This window comes from Babylonia areolata, chromosome 4, assembly GCF_041734735.1.
Source record: "Babylonia areolata isolate BAREFJ2019XMU chromosome 4, ASM4173473v1, whole genome shotgun sequence".
Classification (NCBI taxonomy): domain Eukaryota; kingdom Metazoa; phylum Mollusca; class Gastropoda; order Neogastropoda; family Buccinidae; genus Babylonia; species Babylonia areolata.
Window position 1 is genome coordinate 58,651,310 of NC_134879.1, and position 13,967 is coordinate 58,665,276.

Below are 13,967 nucleotides of genomic sequence, written 5' to 3' on the forward strand. Positions count from 1 at the left end.
TATGTAAATGTTCATGTATGTGGAGTGATGGCCTAGAGGTAACGCGTCCGCCTAGGAAGCGAGAGAATCTTAGTGCGCTGGTTCGTATCACGGCTCAGCCGCTGATATTTTCTCCCCCTCCACTACACCTTTAGTGGTGGTCTGGACGTTAGTCATTCGGATGAGGCGATACACTTAGCGCACGTAAAAGAACCCACGGCAACAAAAGGGTTGTTCCTGACAAAATTTTGTAAAAAAAAACCCACTTCTATAGGAAAAAAAAAAAAATAAAAAAAACTGCACGCAGGAAAAAATACCAAAAAAAAAAAAAAAAAAATGGGTGGCGCTGTAATGTAGCGACGCGCTCTAGAGCAGCTCGAATTTCACAGAGAAATCTTTGTGGTGTGTGTCTATGCCAATGTCAGTGTCCAAGCGGTGTGTGTTGACCAGGGAAGCAGTGTTTGTGTGTCTATGTCTATGTTGATGTCAATGTCAGTGTCAGCGTCAGTGTCCAAGCGGTGTGTGTTGACCAGGGAAGCATGCAGTGTGTGTCTATATCAATGTCAATGTCAGTGTCCAAGCGGGGTGTGTTGACCAGGGAAGCATGCAGTGTGTGTCTATGTCAATGTCAGTGTCAGTGTCCAAGCGGGGTGTGTTGACCAGGGAAGCATGCAGTGTGTGTCTATATCAATGTCAATGTCAATGTCAGTGTCCAAGCGGGGTGTGTTGACCAGGGAAGCATGCAGTGTGTGTCTATATCAATGTCAATGTCAATGTCAGTGTCCAAGCGGGGTGTGTTGACCAGGGAAGCATGCAGTGTGTGTCTATGTCAATGTCAATGTCAGTGTCCAAGCGGGGTGTGTTGACCAGGGAAGCATGCAGTGTGTGTCTATATCAATGTCAATGTCAATGTCAGTATCCCAAGCGGTGTGTGTTGACCAGGGAAGCATGCAGTGTGTGTCTATATCAATGTCAATGTCAATGTCAGTGTCCAAGCGGGGTGTGTTGACCAGGGAAGCATGCAGTGTGTGTCTATGTCAATGTCAATGTCAGTGTCCAAGCGGGGTGTGTTGACCAGGGAAGCATGCAGTGTGTGTCTATATCAATGTCAATGTCAATGTCAGTGTCCAAGCGGGGTGTGTTGACCAGGGAAGCATGCAGTGTGTGTCTATATCAATGTCAATGTCAATGTCAGTGTCCAAGCGGGGTGTGTTGACCAGGGAAGCATGCAGTGTGTGTCTATATCAATGTCAATGTCAATGTCAGTGTCCAAGCGGTGTGTGTTGACCAGGGAAGCATGCAGTGTGTGTCTATATCAATGTCAATGTCAATGTCAGTGTCCAAGCGGGGTGTGTTGACCAGGGAAGCATGCAGTGTGTGTCTATATCAATGTCAATGTCAATGTCAGTATCCCAAGCGGTGTGTGTTGACCAGGGAAGCATGCAGTGTGTGTCTATATCAATGTCAATGTCAATGTCAGTGTCCAAGCGGGGTGTGTTGACCAGGGAAGCATGCAGTGTGTGTCTATATCAATGTCAATGTCAGTGTCCAAGCGGGGTGTGTTGACCAGGGAAGCATGCAGTGTGTGTCTATATCAATGTCAATGTCAATGTCAGTGTCCAAGCGGGGTGTGTTGACCAGGGAAGCATGCAGTGTGTGTCTATATCAATGTCAATGTCAATGTCAGTGTCCAAGCGGGGTGTGTTGACCAGGGAAGCATGCAGTGTGTGTCTATATCAATGTCAATGTCAATGTCAGTGTCCAAGCGGGGTGTGTTGACCAGGGAAGCATGCAGTGTGTGTCTATATCAATGTCAATGTCAATGTCAGTGTCCAAGCGGGGTGTGTTGACCAGGGAAGCATGCAGTGTGTGTCTATATCAATGTCAATGTCAATGTCAGTGTCCAAGCGGGGTGTGTTGACCAGGGAAGCATGCAGTGTGTGTCTATATCAATGTCAATGTCAATGTCAGTGTCCAAGCGGGGTGTGTTGACCAGGGAAGCATGCAGTGTGTGTCTATATCAATGTCAATGTCAATGTCAGTGTCCAAGCGGGGTGTGTTGACCAGGGAAGCATGCAGTGTGTGTCTATATCAATGTCAATGTCAATGTCAGTGTCCAAGCGGGGTGTGTTGACCAGGGAAGCATGCAGTGTGTGTCTATATCAATGTCAATGTCAATGTCAGTGTCCAAGCGGGGTGTGTTGACCAGGGAAGCATGCAGTGTGTGTCTATATCAATGTCAATGTCAATGTCAGTGTCCAAGCGGGGTGTGTTGACCAGGGAAGCATGCAGTGTGTGTCTATATCAATGTCAATGTCAATGTCAGTGTCCAAGCGGGGTGTGTTGACCAGGGAAGCATGCAGTGTGTGTCTATATCAATGTCAATGTCAATGTCAGTGTCCAAGCGGGGTGTGTTGACCAGGGAAGCAGGCAGTGTGTGTCTATATCAATGTCAATGTCAATGTCAGTGTCCAAGCGGGGTGTGTTGACCAGGGAAGCATGCAGTGTGTGTCTATATCAATGTCAATGTCAATGTCAGTGTCCAAGCGGGGTGTGTTGACCAGGGAAGCAGGCGGGCCAGGTGTTCCAGCAGTCTGACATCCTGATGAATCCCGTGGCGGGGCTAATGATGGGGGTGCTGGTCACCGTGCTGGTGCAGAGCTCCTCCACCTCCACCTCCATCGTCATCAGCATGGTCGGCGCCGGCAGTAAGTCCGCCACGCCCCCCCCCTCCCCCCCCCCTCCCAACACACACACAGTTTCAGTTTCAGTAGTTCAAGGAGGCGTCACTGCGTTCGAACAAATCCATATGCGCTACACCACATCTGATGCCTGACAAGCAGCATAACCCAACGCGCTCAGTCAGGCCTTGAAGAGAAAAGTGAATAAATAATAGATAAATACACTGAAAACAGTGGATAAATAATAGATAAATACACTGAAAACAGTGAATAAATAATAGATAAATACACTGAAAACAGTGGATAAATAATAGATAAATACACTGAAAACAGTGAATAAATAATAGATAAATACACTGAAAACAGTGAATAAATAATAGATAAATACACTGAAAACAGTGAATAAATAATAGATAAATACACTGAAAACAGTGGATAAATAATAGATAAATACACTGAAAACAGTGAATAAATAATAGATAAATACACTGAAAACAGTGGATAAATAATAGATAAATACACTGAAAACAGTGGATAAATAATAGATAAATACACTGAAAACAGTGGATAAATAATAGATAAATACACTGAAAACAGTGGATAAATAATAGATAAATACACTGAAAAAAGTGGATAAATAATAGATAAATACACTATAAAAAAAAAAGAAGAAAAAAAGTGAATAATAGATAAAAAAACAAAAAAAAAAAAAACTACTAATAATAATAATAGTATGTATGAGGCGCAAAAAATTTGATGAAGTCAACTATAAGCGTACATAAATAAGTAAATAAATAAATAAACAATAATTAAAAAGAAAGAGAGAGAGAGTGTCTGTGGTGCAAGATGAGTGGTTGACTGCCTGCTGGTCAGTTTGTGGTATGGCCTCCTGCTGATGACAGTGTGTGGTATGGCCTCCTGCTGATGACAGTGTGTGGTATGGCCTCCTGCTGATGACAGTGTGTGGTATGGCCTCCTGCTGATGACAGTGTGTGGTATGGCCTCCTGATGACAGTGTGTGGTATGGCCTCCTGCTGATGACAGTGTGTGGTATGGCCTCCTGCTGATGACAGTGTGTGGTATGGCCTCCTGATGACAGTGTGTGGTATGGCCTCCTGCTGATGACAGTGTGTGGTATGGCCTCCTGCTGATGACAGTGTGTGGTATGGCCTCCTGCTGATGACAGTGTGTGTTATGCTCAGCGGAGTTCCCTGGCCGTCCACCGCCATCAGCACACACCCCCATCCCTGTCCGCTGGAGGCACACACCCTCACCTCACTGCGGCCCCCCACCCCACCCCCACACCCTCACCTCACTGCTGCCCCCCACCCCACCCCCACACCCTCACCTCACTGCTGCCCCCACCCCACCCCCACACCCTCACCTCACTGCGGCCCCCCACCCCACCCCCAACACCTCACTGCTGCCCCCCACCCCACCCCCGCACCCTCACCTCACTGCGGCCCCCCACCCCACCCCCACACCCTCACCTCACTGCTGCCCCCACCCCACCCCCAACACCCTCACCTCACTGCTGCCCCCCACCCCACCCCCACACCCTCACCTCACTGCTGCCCCCCACCCCACCCCCAACACCCTCACCTCACTGCTGCCCCCCACCCCACCCCCAACACCCTCACCTCACTGCGGCCCCCCACCCCACCTCCACACCCTCACCTCACTGCTGCCCCCCACCCCACCCCCAACACCCTCACCTCACTGCTGCCCCCCACCCCACCCCCACACCCTCACCTCACTGCGGCCCCCCACCCCACCCCCACACCCTCACCTCACTGCGGCCCCCCACCCCACCCCCACACCCTCACCTCACTGCTGCCCCCCACCCCACCCCCAACACCCTCACCTCACTGCGGCCCCCCACCCCACCCCCACACCCTCACCTCACTGCGGCCCCCCACCCCACCCCCACACCCTCACCTCACTGCGGCCCCCCACCCCACCCCCACACCCCTCACCTCACTGCTGCCCCCCACCCCACCCCCAACACCCTCACCTCACTGCTGCCCCCCCACCCCACCCCCCACACCCTCACCTCACTGCGGCCCCCCACCCCACCCCCACACCCTCACCTCACTGCGGCCCCCCACCCCACCCCCACACCCTCACCTCACTGCTGCCCCCCCACCCCACCCCCCACACCCTCACCTCACTGCGGCCCCCCACCCCACCCCCACACCCTCACCTCACTGCTGCCCCCCACCCCACCCCCAACACCCTCACCTCACTGCTGCCCCCCACCCCACCCCCAACACCCTCACCTCACTGCTGCCCCCCACCCCCACCCCCACACCCTCACCTCACTGCGGCCCCCCACCCCACCCCAACACCCTCACCTCACTGCGGCCCCCCACCCCACCCCCAACACCCTCACCTCACTGCTGCCCCCCACCCCACCCCCAACACCTCACACTGCTGCCCCCCACCCCACCCCCCAACACCCACACCTCACACTGCTGCCCCCCACCCCACCCCCAACACCCTCACCACACACTGCTGCCCCCCTCCCCACCCCCAACACCACACACTGCTGCCCCCCACCCCACCCCCAACACCCACACCTCACACTGCTGCCCCCCACCCCACCCCCAACACCCTCACCACACACTGCTGCCCCCCTCCCCACCCCCAACACCTCACACTGCTGCCCCCCACCCCACCCCCAACACCCACACCTCACACTGCTGCCCCCCACCCCACCCCCAACACCCTCACCACACACTGCTGCCCCCCTCCCCACCCCCAACACCACACACTGCTGCCCCCCACCCCACCCCCAACACCACACACTGCTGCCCCCCACCCCACCCCCAACACCCTCACCTCACTGCGGCCCCCCACCCCACCCCCACACCCTCACCTCACTGCTGCCCCCCCACCCCACCCCCAACACCCTCACCTCACTGCGGCCCCCCACCCCACCCCCACACCACACCCTCACCTCACTGCTGCCCCCCACCCCACCCCCACACCCTCACCTCACTGCTGCCCCCCACCCCACCTCCACACCCTCACCTCACTGCGGCCCCCCACCCCACCCCCACACCCTCACCTCGCTGCTGCCCCCCACCCCACCCCCAACACCCTCACCTCACTGCGGCCCCCCACCCCACCTCCACACCCTCACCTCACTGCTGCCCCCCACCCCACCCCCAACACCCTCACCTCACTGCTGCCCCCCACCCCACCCCCACACCCTCACCTCACTGCGGCCCCCCACCCCACCCCCACACCCTCACCTCACTGCGGCCCCCCACCCCACCCCCACACCCTCACCTCACTGCTGCCCCCCACCCCACCCCCAACACCCTCACCTCACTGCGGCCGCCCACCCCACCCCCACACCCTCACCTCACTGCTGCCCCCCACCCCACCCCCAACACCCTCACCTCACTGCTGCCCCCCACCCCACCCCCACACCCTCACCTCACTGCGGCCCCCCACCCCACCCCCACACCCTCACCTCACTGCGGCCCCCCACCCCACCCCCACACCCTCACCTCACTGCTGCCCCCCACCCCACCCCCACACCCTCACCTCACTGCTGCCCCCCACCCCACCCCCACACCCTCACCTCACACTGCTGCCCCCACCCCACCCCCACACCCTCACCTCACACTGCTGCCCCCCACCCCACCCCCACACCCTCACCTCACTGCGGCCCCCCCACCCCACCCCCACACCCTCACCTCACTGCGGCCCCCCACCCCACCCCCACACCCTCACCTCACTGCGGCCCCCCACCCCACCCCCACACCCTCACCTCACTGCTGCCCCCCACCCCACCCCCACACCCTCACCTCACTGCTGCCCCCCACCCCATCCCCAACACCCTCACCTCACTGCTGCCCCCCACCCCACCCCCAACACCCTCACCTCACTGCGGCCCCCCACCCCACCCCCAACACCCTCACCTCACACTGCTGCCCCCCACCCCACCCCCAACACCTCACACTGCTGCCCCCCACCCCACCCCCAACACCCTCACCACACACTGCTGCCCCCCTCCCCACCCCCAACACCCTCACCTCACTGCGGCCCCCCACCCCACCCCCAAAACCCTCACCTCACACTGCTGCCCCCCACCCCACCCCCAACACCTCACACTGCTGCCCCCCACCCCACCCCCAACACCCTCACCACACACTGCTGCCCCCCTCCCCACCCCCAACACCCTCACCTCACTGCGGCCCCCCACCCCACCCCCAACACCCTCACCTCACTGCGGCCCCCCACCCCACCCCCAACACCCTCACCTCACACTGCTGCCCCCCACCCCACCCCCAACACCTCACACTGCTGCCCCCCACCCCACCCCCAACACCCTCACCACACTGCTGCCCCCCTCCCCACCCCCAACACCCTCACCTCACTGCGGCCCCCCACCCCACCCCCAACACCCTCACCACACACTGCTGCCCCCCACCCCACCCCCAACACCCTCACCTCGCACTGCGGCCCCCCACCCCACCCCCAACACCACACACTGCTGCCCCCCACCCCACCCCCAACACCCACACCTCACACTGCTGCCCCCCACCCCACCCCCAACACCCTCACCACACACTGCTGCCCCCCTCCCCACCCCCAACACCACACACTGCTGCCCCCCACCCCACCCCCAACACCACACACTGCTGCCCCCCACCCCACCCCCAACACCCTCACCTCACTGCGGCCCCCCACCCCACCCCCAACACCCTCACCTCACACTGCTGCCCCCCTCCCCACCCCCAACACCACACACTGCTGCCCCCCACCCCACCCCCAACACTACACACTGCTGCCCCCCACCCCACCCCCAACACCCACACCTCACCCCACACCCAACACCCACAGAGAGAGAGAGAGAGGGGGGGATTAACAGTGGTGACAAAGATTTTGTCTTGTCTTGTCACCTCACACTGCTGCCCCCCACCCCACCCCCCCCCCAACACCCTCACCTCACACTGCTGCCCCCCACCCCACCCCCAACACCCTCACCACACACTGCTGCCCACCACCCCACCCCCAACACCCTCACCACACACTGCTGCCCCCCACCCCACCCCCAACACCCTCACACTGCTGCCCCCCACCCCACCCCCAACACCCTCACCACACACTGCTGCCCCCAACCCCACCCCCAACACCCTCACCTCACACTGCTGCCCCCCACCCCACCCCCAACACCCTCACCACACACTGCTGCCCCCCACCCCACCCCCAACACCCTCACCACACACTGCTGCCCACCACCCCACCCCCAACACCCTCACCACACACTGCTGCCCCCCACCCCACCCCCAACACCCTCACCACACACTGCTGCCCCCCACCCCACCCCCAACACCTCACACTGCTGCCCCCCACTCCACCCCCAACACCCTCACCTCACACTGCTGCCCCCCACCCCACCCCCAACACCCTCACCTCACCCCACACCCACACAGAGAGAGAGGGATTAACAGTGGTGCCTGTCCCCACAACACAACTGTCGGTGAAGACTGGTACCCATCGTGATGCAGATGGGCGTAACACACACACACACACACACACACACACACACACACACACACACAGATGACTGACACAGTAGTACCTGTGTGTCCACACAGTCCTATCGGTGAAGACAGCGGTGCCCATCGTCATGGGCGCCAACATCGGGACATCAGTGACCAACACCATCGTGGCCCTGGGTCAAATCACCAACAAGGCGGACTTCAGGAGAGCCTTTGCCGGGGCCACGGTGCACGACATGTTTAACTGGCTCACTGTCATCGTCCTCCTGCCCCTCGAGGTCATCACAGGTACGTGCGTCATCGTGTCTATTGTCATCACAGGTATGTGCGTCATCTTGTCTGTCGTCATCACGAGTATGTACGTCATCATGTCAGTCGTCATCATAGTGTGTACGTCATCTTTTCTGTCGTCATTACAGTGTACGTCATCTTGTCTGTCGTCATTACAGTGTGCGTCATCTTGTCTGTCATCATCATGGGTATGTATGTCGTCGTGTCTGTCGTCATCATGGGTATGTACGTCATCATGTCTGTCGTCATCATGGGTATGTACGTCGTCGTGTCTGTCATCATTACAGGAATGTACATCATCTTGCCTGTCGTCATCACAGGTAATTACGTCAACTTGTCTGTCGTCATCACATACCTGTACGTCATTGTGTCTGTCGTCATCACAGGTAGGTGCGTCATCTGTCACCAGAATTGTCTTTCTCTCCTCCGGAACATTAGTGCTGGTCTGGACGCTGTATGGACGGATAAGTCGGTAAAACCCGAGGTCTAGTGTGCAGCAAGCACTTAGCGCACGTAAAAGAACATACGCCAATGAAAAGGGTTGTGTTCCTGTAAAATACTGTAGAAAAATCTATCAATTTATGTAAATGCGGCACGTGACTGATCCCCCACTGAATGACACAGGAAAGGAATTATGAGTGCTGTGTCATAGTGGTCTCTGTACGTTGTTTTCAGTGTTTCAAACTGCTTCTCTTTTTTTATCGTGAACTGAGCAAGGTGTTGGTGGATTGTTCTTTGTTCTTTTTCTTCTTTTTTTCTTTTTTTTAAATTTCTAACTTGAATCAAATATTACGTAGACTGAGGGGTGGCTAATTGGGATAGGCCTCGTGATGTTATTTTCTTTTTCTCTTACTTTAATATTTTTTACATGGAGAAAGGAGAGCGTTGGTGATTGATTTTTTTTCTTTGGAGGGAGAGAGGGGGGTGGGGTCTGCTTCTTGTGCGTGTTTTTTTTGTTTTTTGTTTGTTTTTTTGTTTGGCTTTTTTGGGGTTTTTTTTTTTTCTTTTCTTTTTCTTTTCTTTTCTTCCGCCATTTGAAACATGTTTGAAATTGTACGTGTAGCGAGTGAGACGTGGCTGGATGGTGTGTTCTCAGTAATGGGTCTGAAGAACTGAGTGGTGGTCAGCCGTGAAATGGCCATTGGTGTGTGGCTTGGCTTTTAGCAACACGATGTGACTGGGTCTGGTGTCACCAACAGATGGTTGTCAGTGCTTGTGCAATCTGCTGGTGGGTGGGGTTGTGGGTATTGTTATTGTCATGTGTGTGTGTGTGTGTGTGTGTGTGTGTGTGTGTGCAGGCTACCTGTACCGACTGAGTGACGTCATCGTTAGCTCGTTACATCTGAACGAGAAGCTGGACGTGAACCAGGACCTGCTGAAGACCATCACCAAGCCCTTCACCAAACTTATCATCCAGGTTTGTGTAGTAGTTGTTGTTTTTGCTGTTGACCTCAGACAGAAGTGTAATGACAGGAGAATCAAGACAGAAGTGTAATGACAGAAGTATAATGACAGGAGAATCAGGACAGAAGTATGATGACAGGAGAATCAGGACAGAAGTGTAATGACAGAAGTATAATGACAGGAGAATCAGGACAGGAGTGTAATGACAGGAGAATCAGGACAGGAGTATAATGACAGGAGAATCAAGACAGAAGTGTGATGACAGGAGAATCAAGACAGAAGTGTAGTGACAGAAATGTAATGACAGGAGAATCAGGACAGGAGTATAATGACAGGAGAATCAAGACAGAAGTATAATGACAGGAGAATCAAGACAGAAGTATAATGACAGGAGAATCAGGACAGAAGTATGATGACAGGAGAATCAAGACAGAAGTATGATGACAGGAGAATCAGGACAGAAGTGTAATGACAGGAGAATCAAGACAGGAGTATAATGACAGGAGAAGACAGAAGTATAATGACAGGAGAATCAAGACAGAAGTATGATGACAGGAGAATCAGGACAGAAGTATGATGACAGGAGAATCAGGACAGAAGTGTAATGACAGGAGAATCAAGACAGGAGTATAATGACAGGAGAATCAAGACAGAAGTGTAATGACAGGAGAATCAAGACAGGAGTATAATGACAGGAGAATCAAGACAGAAGTGTAATGACAGGATAATCAAGACAGAAGTGTAATGACAGGAGAATCAAGACAGAAGTATGATGACAGGAGAATCAGGACAGAAGTGTAATGACAGGAGAATCAAGACAGGAGTATAATGACAGGAGAATCAAGACAGAAGTGTAATGACAGGAGAATCAAGACAGAATTATGATGACAGGAGAATCAAGACAGAAGTGTAATGACAGGAGAATCAAGACAGAATTATGATGACAGGAGAATCAAGACAGAAGTATAATGACAGGAGAATCAGGACAGGAGTATAATGACAGGAGAATCAAGACAGAAGTGTAACGACGGGAGAATCAAGACAGAAGTGTAATGACAGGAGAATCAAGACAGAAGTATAGTTTCATAGTTTCACTTTCTCAAGGAGGCGTCACTGCGTTCGGACAAATCCATACACGCTACACCACATCTGTGAGCAGATGCCTGACCAGCAGCATAACCCAACGCGCTTAGTCAGGCCTTGAGTGCATGCTTACATATTTGTGTACCTATGAAAGGGGATTTCATTTTACGTAATTTCGCCAGAGGACAACACTCTCGTTGCCATGGGTTCTTTTTCAGTGCGCCAAGTGCGTGCTGCACACGGGACCTCGGTTTATCGTCTCATCCGAAAGACTATACACTCAGTTTGATTTTCCAGTCAAACTTAGGAGAAAGGGCGAGAGCGGGATTCGAACCCACACCCTCACGGACTCTCTGTATTGGCAGCTGAGCGTCTTAACCATTCTGCCACCTTCCTCCCTACAGAAGTGTAATGACAGGAGAATCAAGACAGAAGTATAATGACAGGAGAATCAAGACAGAAGTGTAACTACGGGAGAATCAAGACAGAAGTATAATGACAGGAGAATCAAGACAGAAGTATAATGACAGGAGAATCAAGACAGAAGTATAATGACAGGAGGATCAGGACAGGAGTATAATGACAGGAGAATCAAGACAGAAGTATAATGAGAGGAGAATCAAGACAGAAGTGTAATGACAGGAGAATCAAGACAGGAGTATAATGACAGGAGAATCAAGACAGAAGTGTAATGACAGGAGAATCAAGACAGGAGTATAATGACGGGAGAATCAAGACAGAAGTGTAATGACAGGAGAATCAGGACAGAAGTGTAATGACAGGAGAATCAAGACAGAAGTACGATGACAGGAGAATCAAGACAGAAGTGTAATGACAGGAGAATCAAGACAGAAGTATGATGACAGGAGAATCAGGACAGAAGTGTAATGACAGGAGAATCAAGACAGAAGTATGATGACAGGAGAATCAAGACAGAAGTGTAATGACAGGAGAATCAGGACAGAAGTGTAATGACAGGAGAATCAAGACAGAAGTGTAATGACAGACAGACAGAAGTGTAATGACAGGAGAATCAGGACAGAAGTATAATGACAGGAGAATCAAGACAGAAGTGTAATGACAGGAGAATCAGGACAGAAGTGTAATGACAGGAGAATCAGACAGAAGTGTAATGACAGACAGACAGAAGTGTAATGACAGGAGAATCAGGACAGAAGTATGATGACAGGAGAATCAAGACAGAAGTGTAATGACAGGAGAATCAGGACAGAAGTGTAATGACAGGAGAATCAAGACAGAAGTGTAATGACAGACAGACAGAAGTGTAATGACAGGAGAATCAGGACAGAAGTATAATGACAGGAGAATCAAGACAGAAGTGTAATGACAGGAGAATCAGGACAGAAGTGTAATGACAGGAGAATCAGACAGAAGTGTAATGACCAGACAGACAGAAGTGTAATGACAGGAGAATCAGGACAGAAGTGTAATGACAGGAGAATCAGGACAGAAGTGTAATGACAGGAGAATCAGGACAGAAGTGTAATGACAGGAGAATCAGGACAGAAGTGTAATGACAGGAGAATCAGGACAGAAGTGTAATGACAGACAGACAGAAGTGTAATGACAGGAGAATCAGGACAGGAGTGTAATGACAGGAGAATCAGGACAGAAGTGTAATGACAGGAGAATCAGGACAGAAGTGTAATGACAGACAGACAGAAGTGTAATGACAGACAGAAGTGTAATGACAGGAGAATCAGGACAGAAGTGTAATGACAGGAGAATCAGGACAGGAGTGTAATGACAGGAGAATCAGGACAGAAGTGTAATGACAGGAGAATCAGGACAGAAGTGTAATGACAGGAGAATCAGGACAGAAGTGTAATGACAGGAGAATCAGGACAGAAGTGTGACGACAACACTGTGTGGTTCAGGTCAGCAGTAGCGGCATCAAGAAGATCGCCACAGGGGACCTCAAGGTGGAGGACGCCTCCCTGATGAAGATGTGCTGTGATGACGTCAAGCCTTCCAAGTGCTGCTCCACACTGCTGGCCGACATGGCCGTCAACAAGACGCTGTACGGGGCTGTGCAGAACTACAACACAACACAGCGCACTGCCGTCTGCCAGGTGAGATGGGGTGTGGGGGTGTCCGGTGATTGTGTGTGTGTGTGTGGCACACTGCCGGCTGTGTCCACACATGTTAATTTGGAGGAAAATGTTTGTTTTCAGTGCATTTCCTGCGTTGTCCCCAACAGTATGGCGGGGAGGCCTGCAGAGGCTGTGAACTGTGAATGGCTTAAAGTCCTTATCTTAAGACACACAGCACCTAGGTGAATGGGTTAAAGTCCTTATCTTAAGACACACAGCACCTAGGTGAATGGCTTAAAGTCCTTATCTTAAGACACACAGCACCTAGGTGAATGGGTTAAAGTCCTTATCTTAAGACACACAGCACCTAGGTGAATGGCTTAAAGTCCTTATCTTAAGACACACAGCACCTAGGTGAATGGCTTAAAGTCCTTATCTTAAGACACACAGCACCTAGGTGAATGGCTTAAAGTCCTTATCTTAAGACACAGAGCACCTCTGTCTGCCAGGTGAAATGAATAGACCGGAATAAGCACATGCAAAATGTTTCTAACCACTGGTCAACTTTCTGTCAGGAAACGAAAGCTGTAGCAGTGTGACCAGGGATGTTGCCAGGTTTATTTTCTGTGCTTCAAGACAAGAGAGCTGCACCTTCCAGCACATTGTTAAAAGCTTTGTCTTGGGCTTTTTTTCCTTTCAGATCATTTCTTCTCAGAGAGCTCAATGTTGTATAAGTTTTAGTGTTTTTGTTCTTTCTGATTCATTTTGAGTTCAGATGTGTGGGCTGCATGTGACCCGAAGTGTGTACAGGTTGGTGATGTTACATTAAAAAGTTTGGAGTTTTTTAGTTCGGCCTGCTAGGTTAGGGTGTGAGGCAGAAGTGTACAGTGTCCAAGTACCACAGACAGCTACATTCATTTCAACTGGCATCTGCTATACTCTGTCATCTGCACCGT

At 52.6% G+C, this 13,967-nt stretch overlaps 1 protein-coding gene across 2 annotated transcripts in view; it reads left to right on the forward strand.

Annotated features, from left to right (window-relative positions):
* LOC143281337 (sodium-dependent phosphate transport protein 2B-like) overlaps positions 1 to 13,967 on the forward strand; it is a 56,431-nt gene that overhangs the window by 30,708 nt on the left and 11,756 nt on the right. For both annotated transcript variants that reach the window (XM_076586538.1, XM_076586539.1), the window contains exons 5-8: positions 2,544 to 2,687; positions 8,276 to 8,467; positions 9,769 to 9,887; positions 12,856 to 13,050. In XM_076586538.1, coding sequence (XP_076442653.1) covers positions 2,544 to 2,687; positions 8,276 to 8,467; positions 9,769 to 9,887; positions 12,856 to 13,050 — 650 coding nt within the window. The remainder of the gene's footprint in view (positions 1 to 2,543; positions 2,688 to 8,275; positions 8,468 to 9,768; positions 9,888 to 12,855; positions 13,051 to 13,967) is intronic.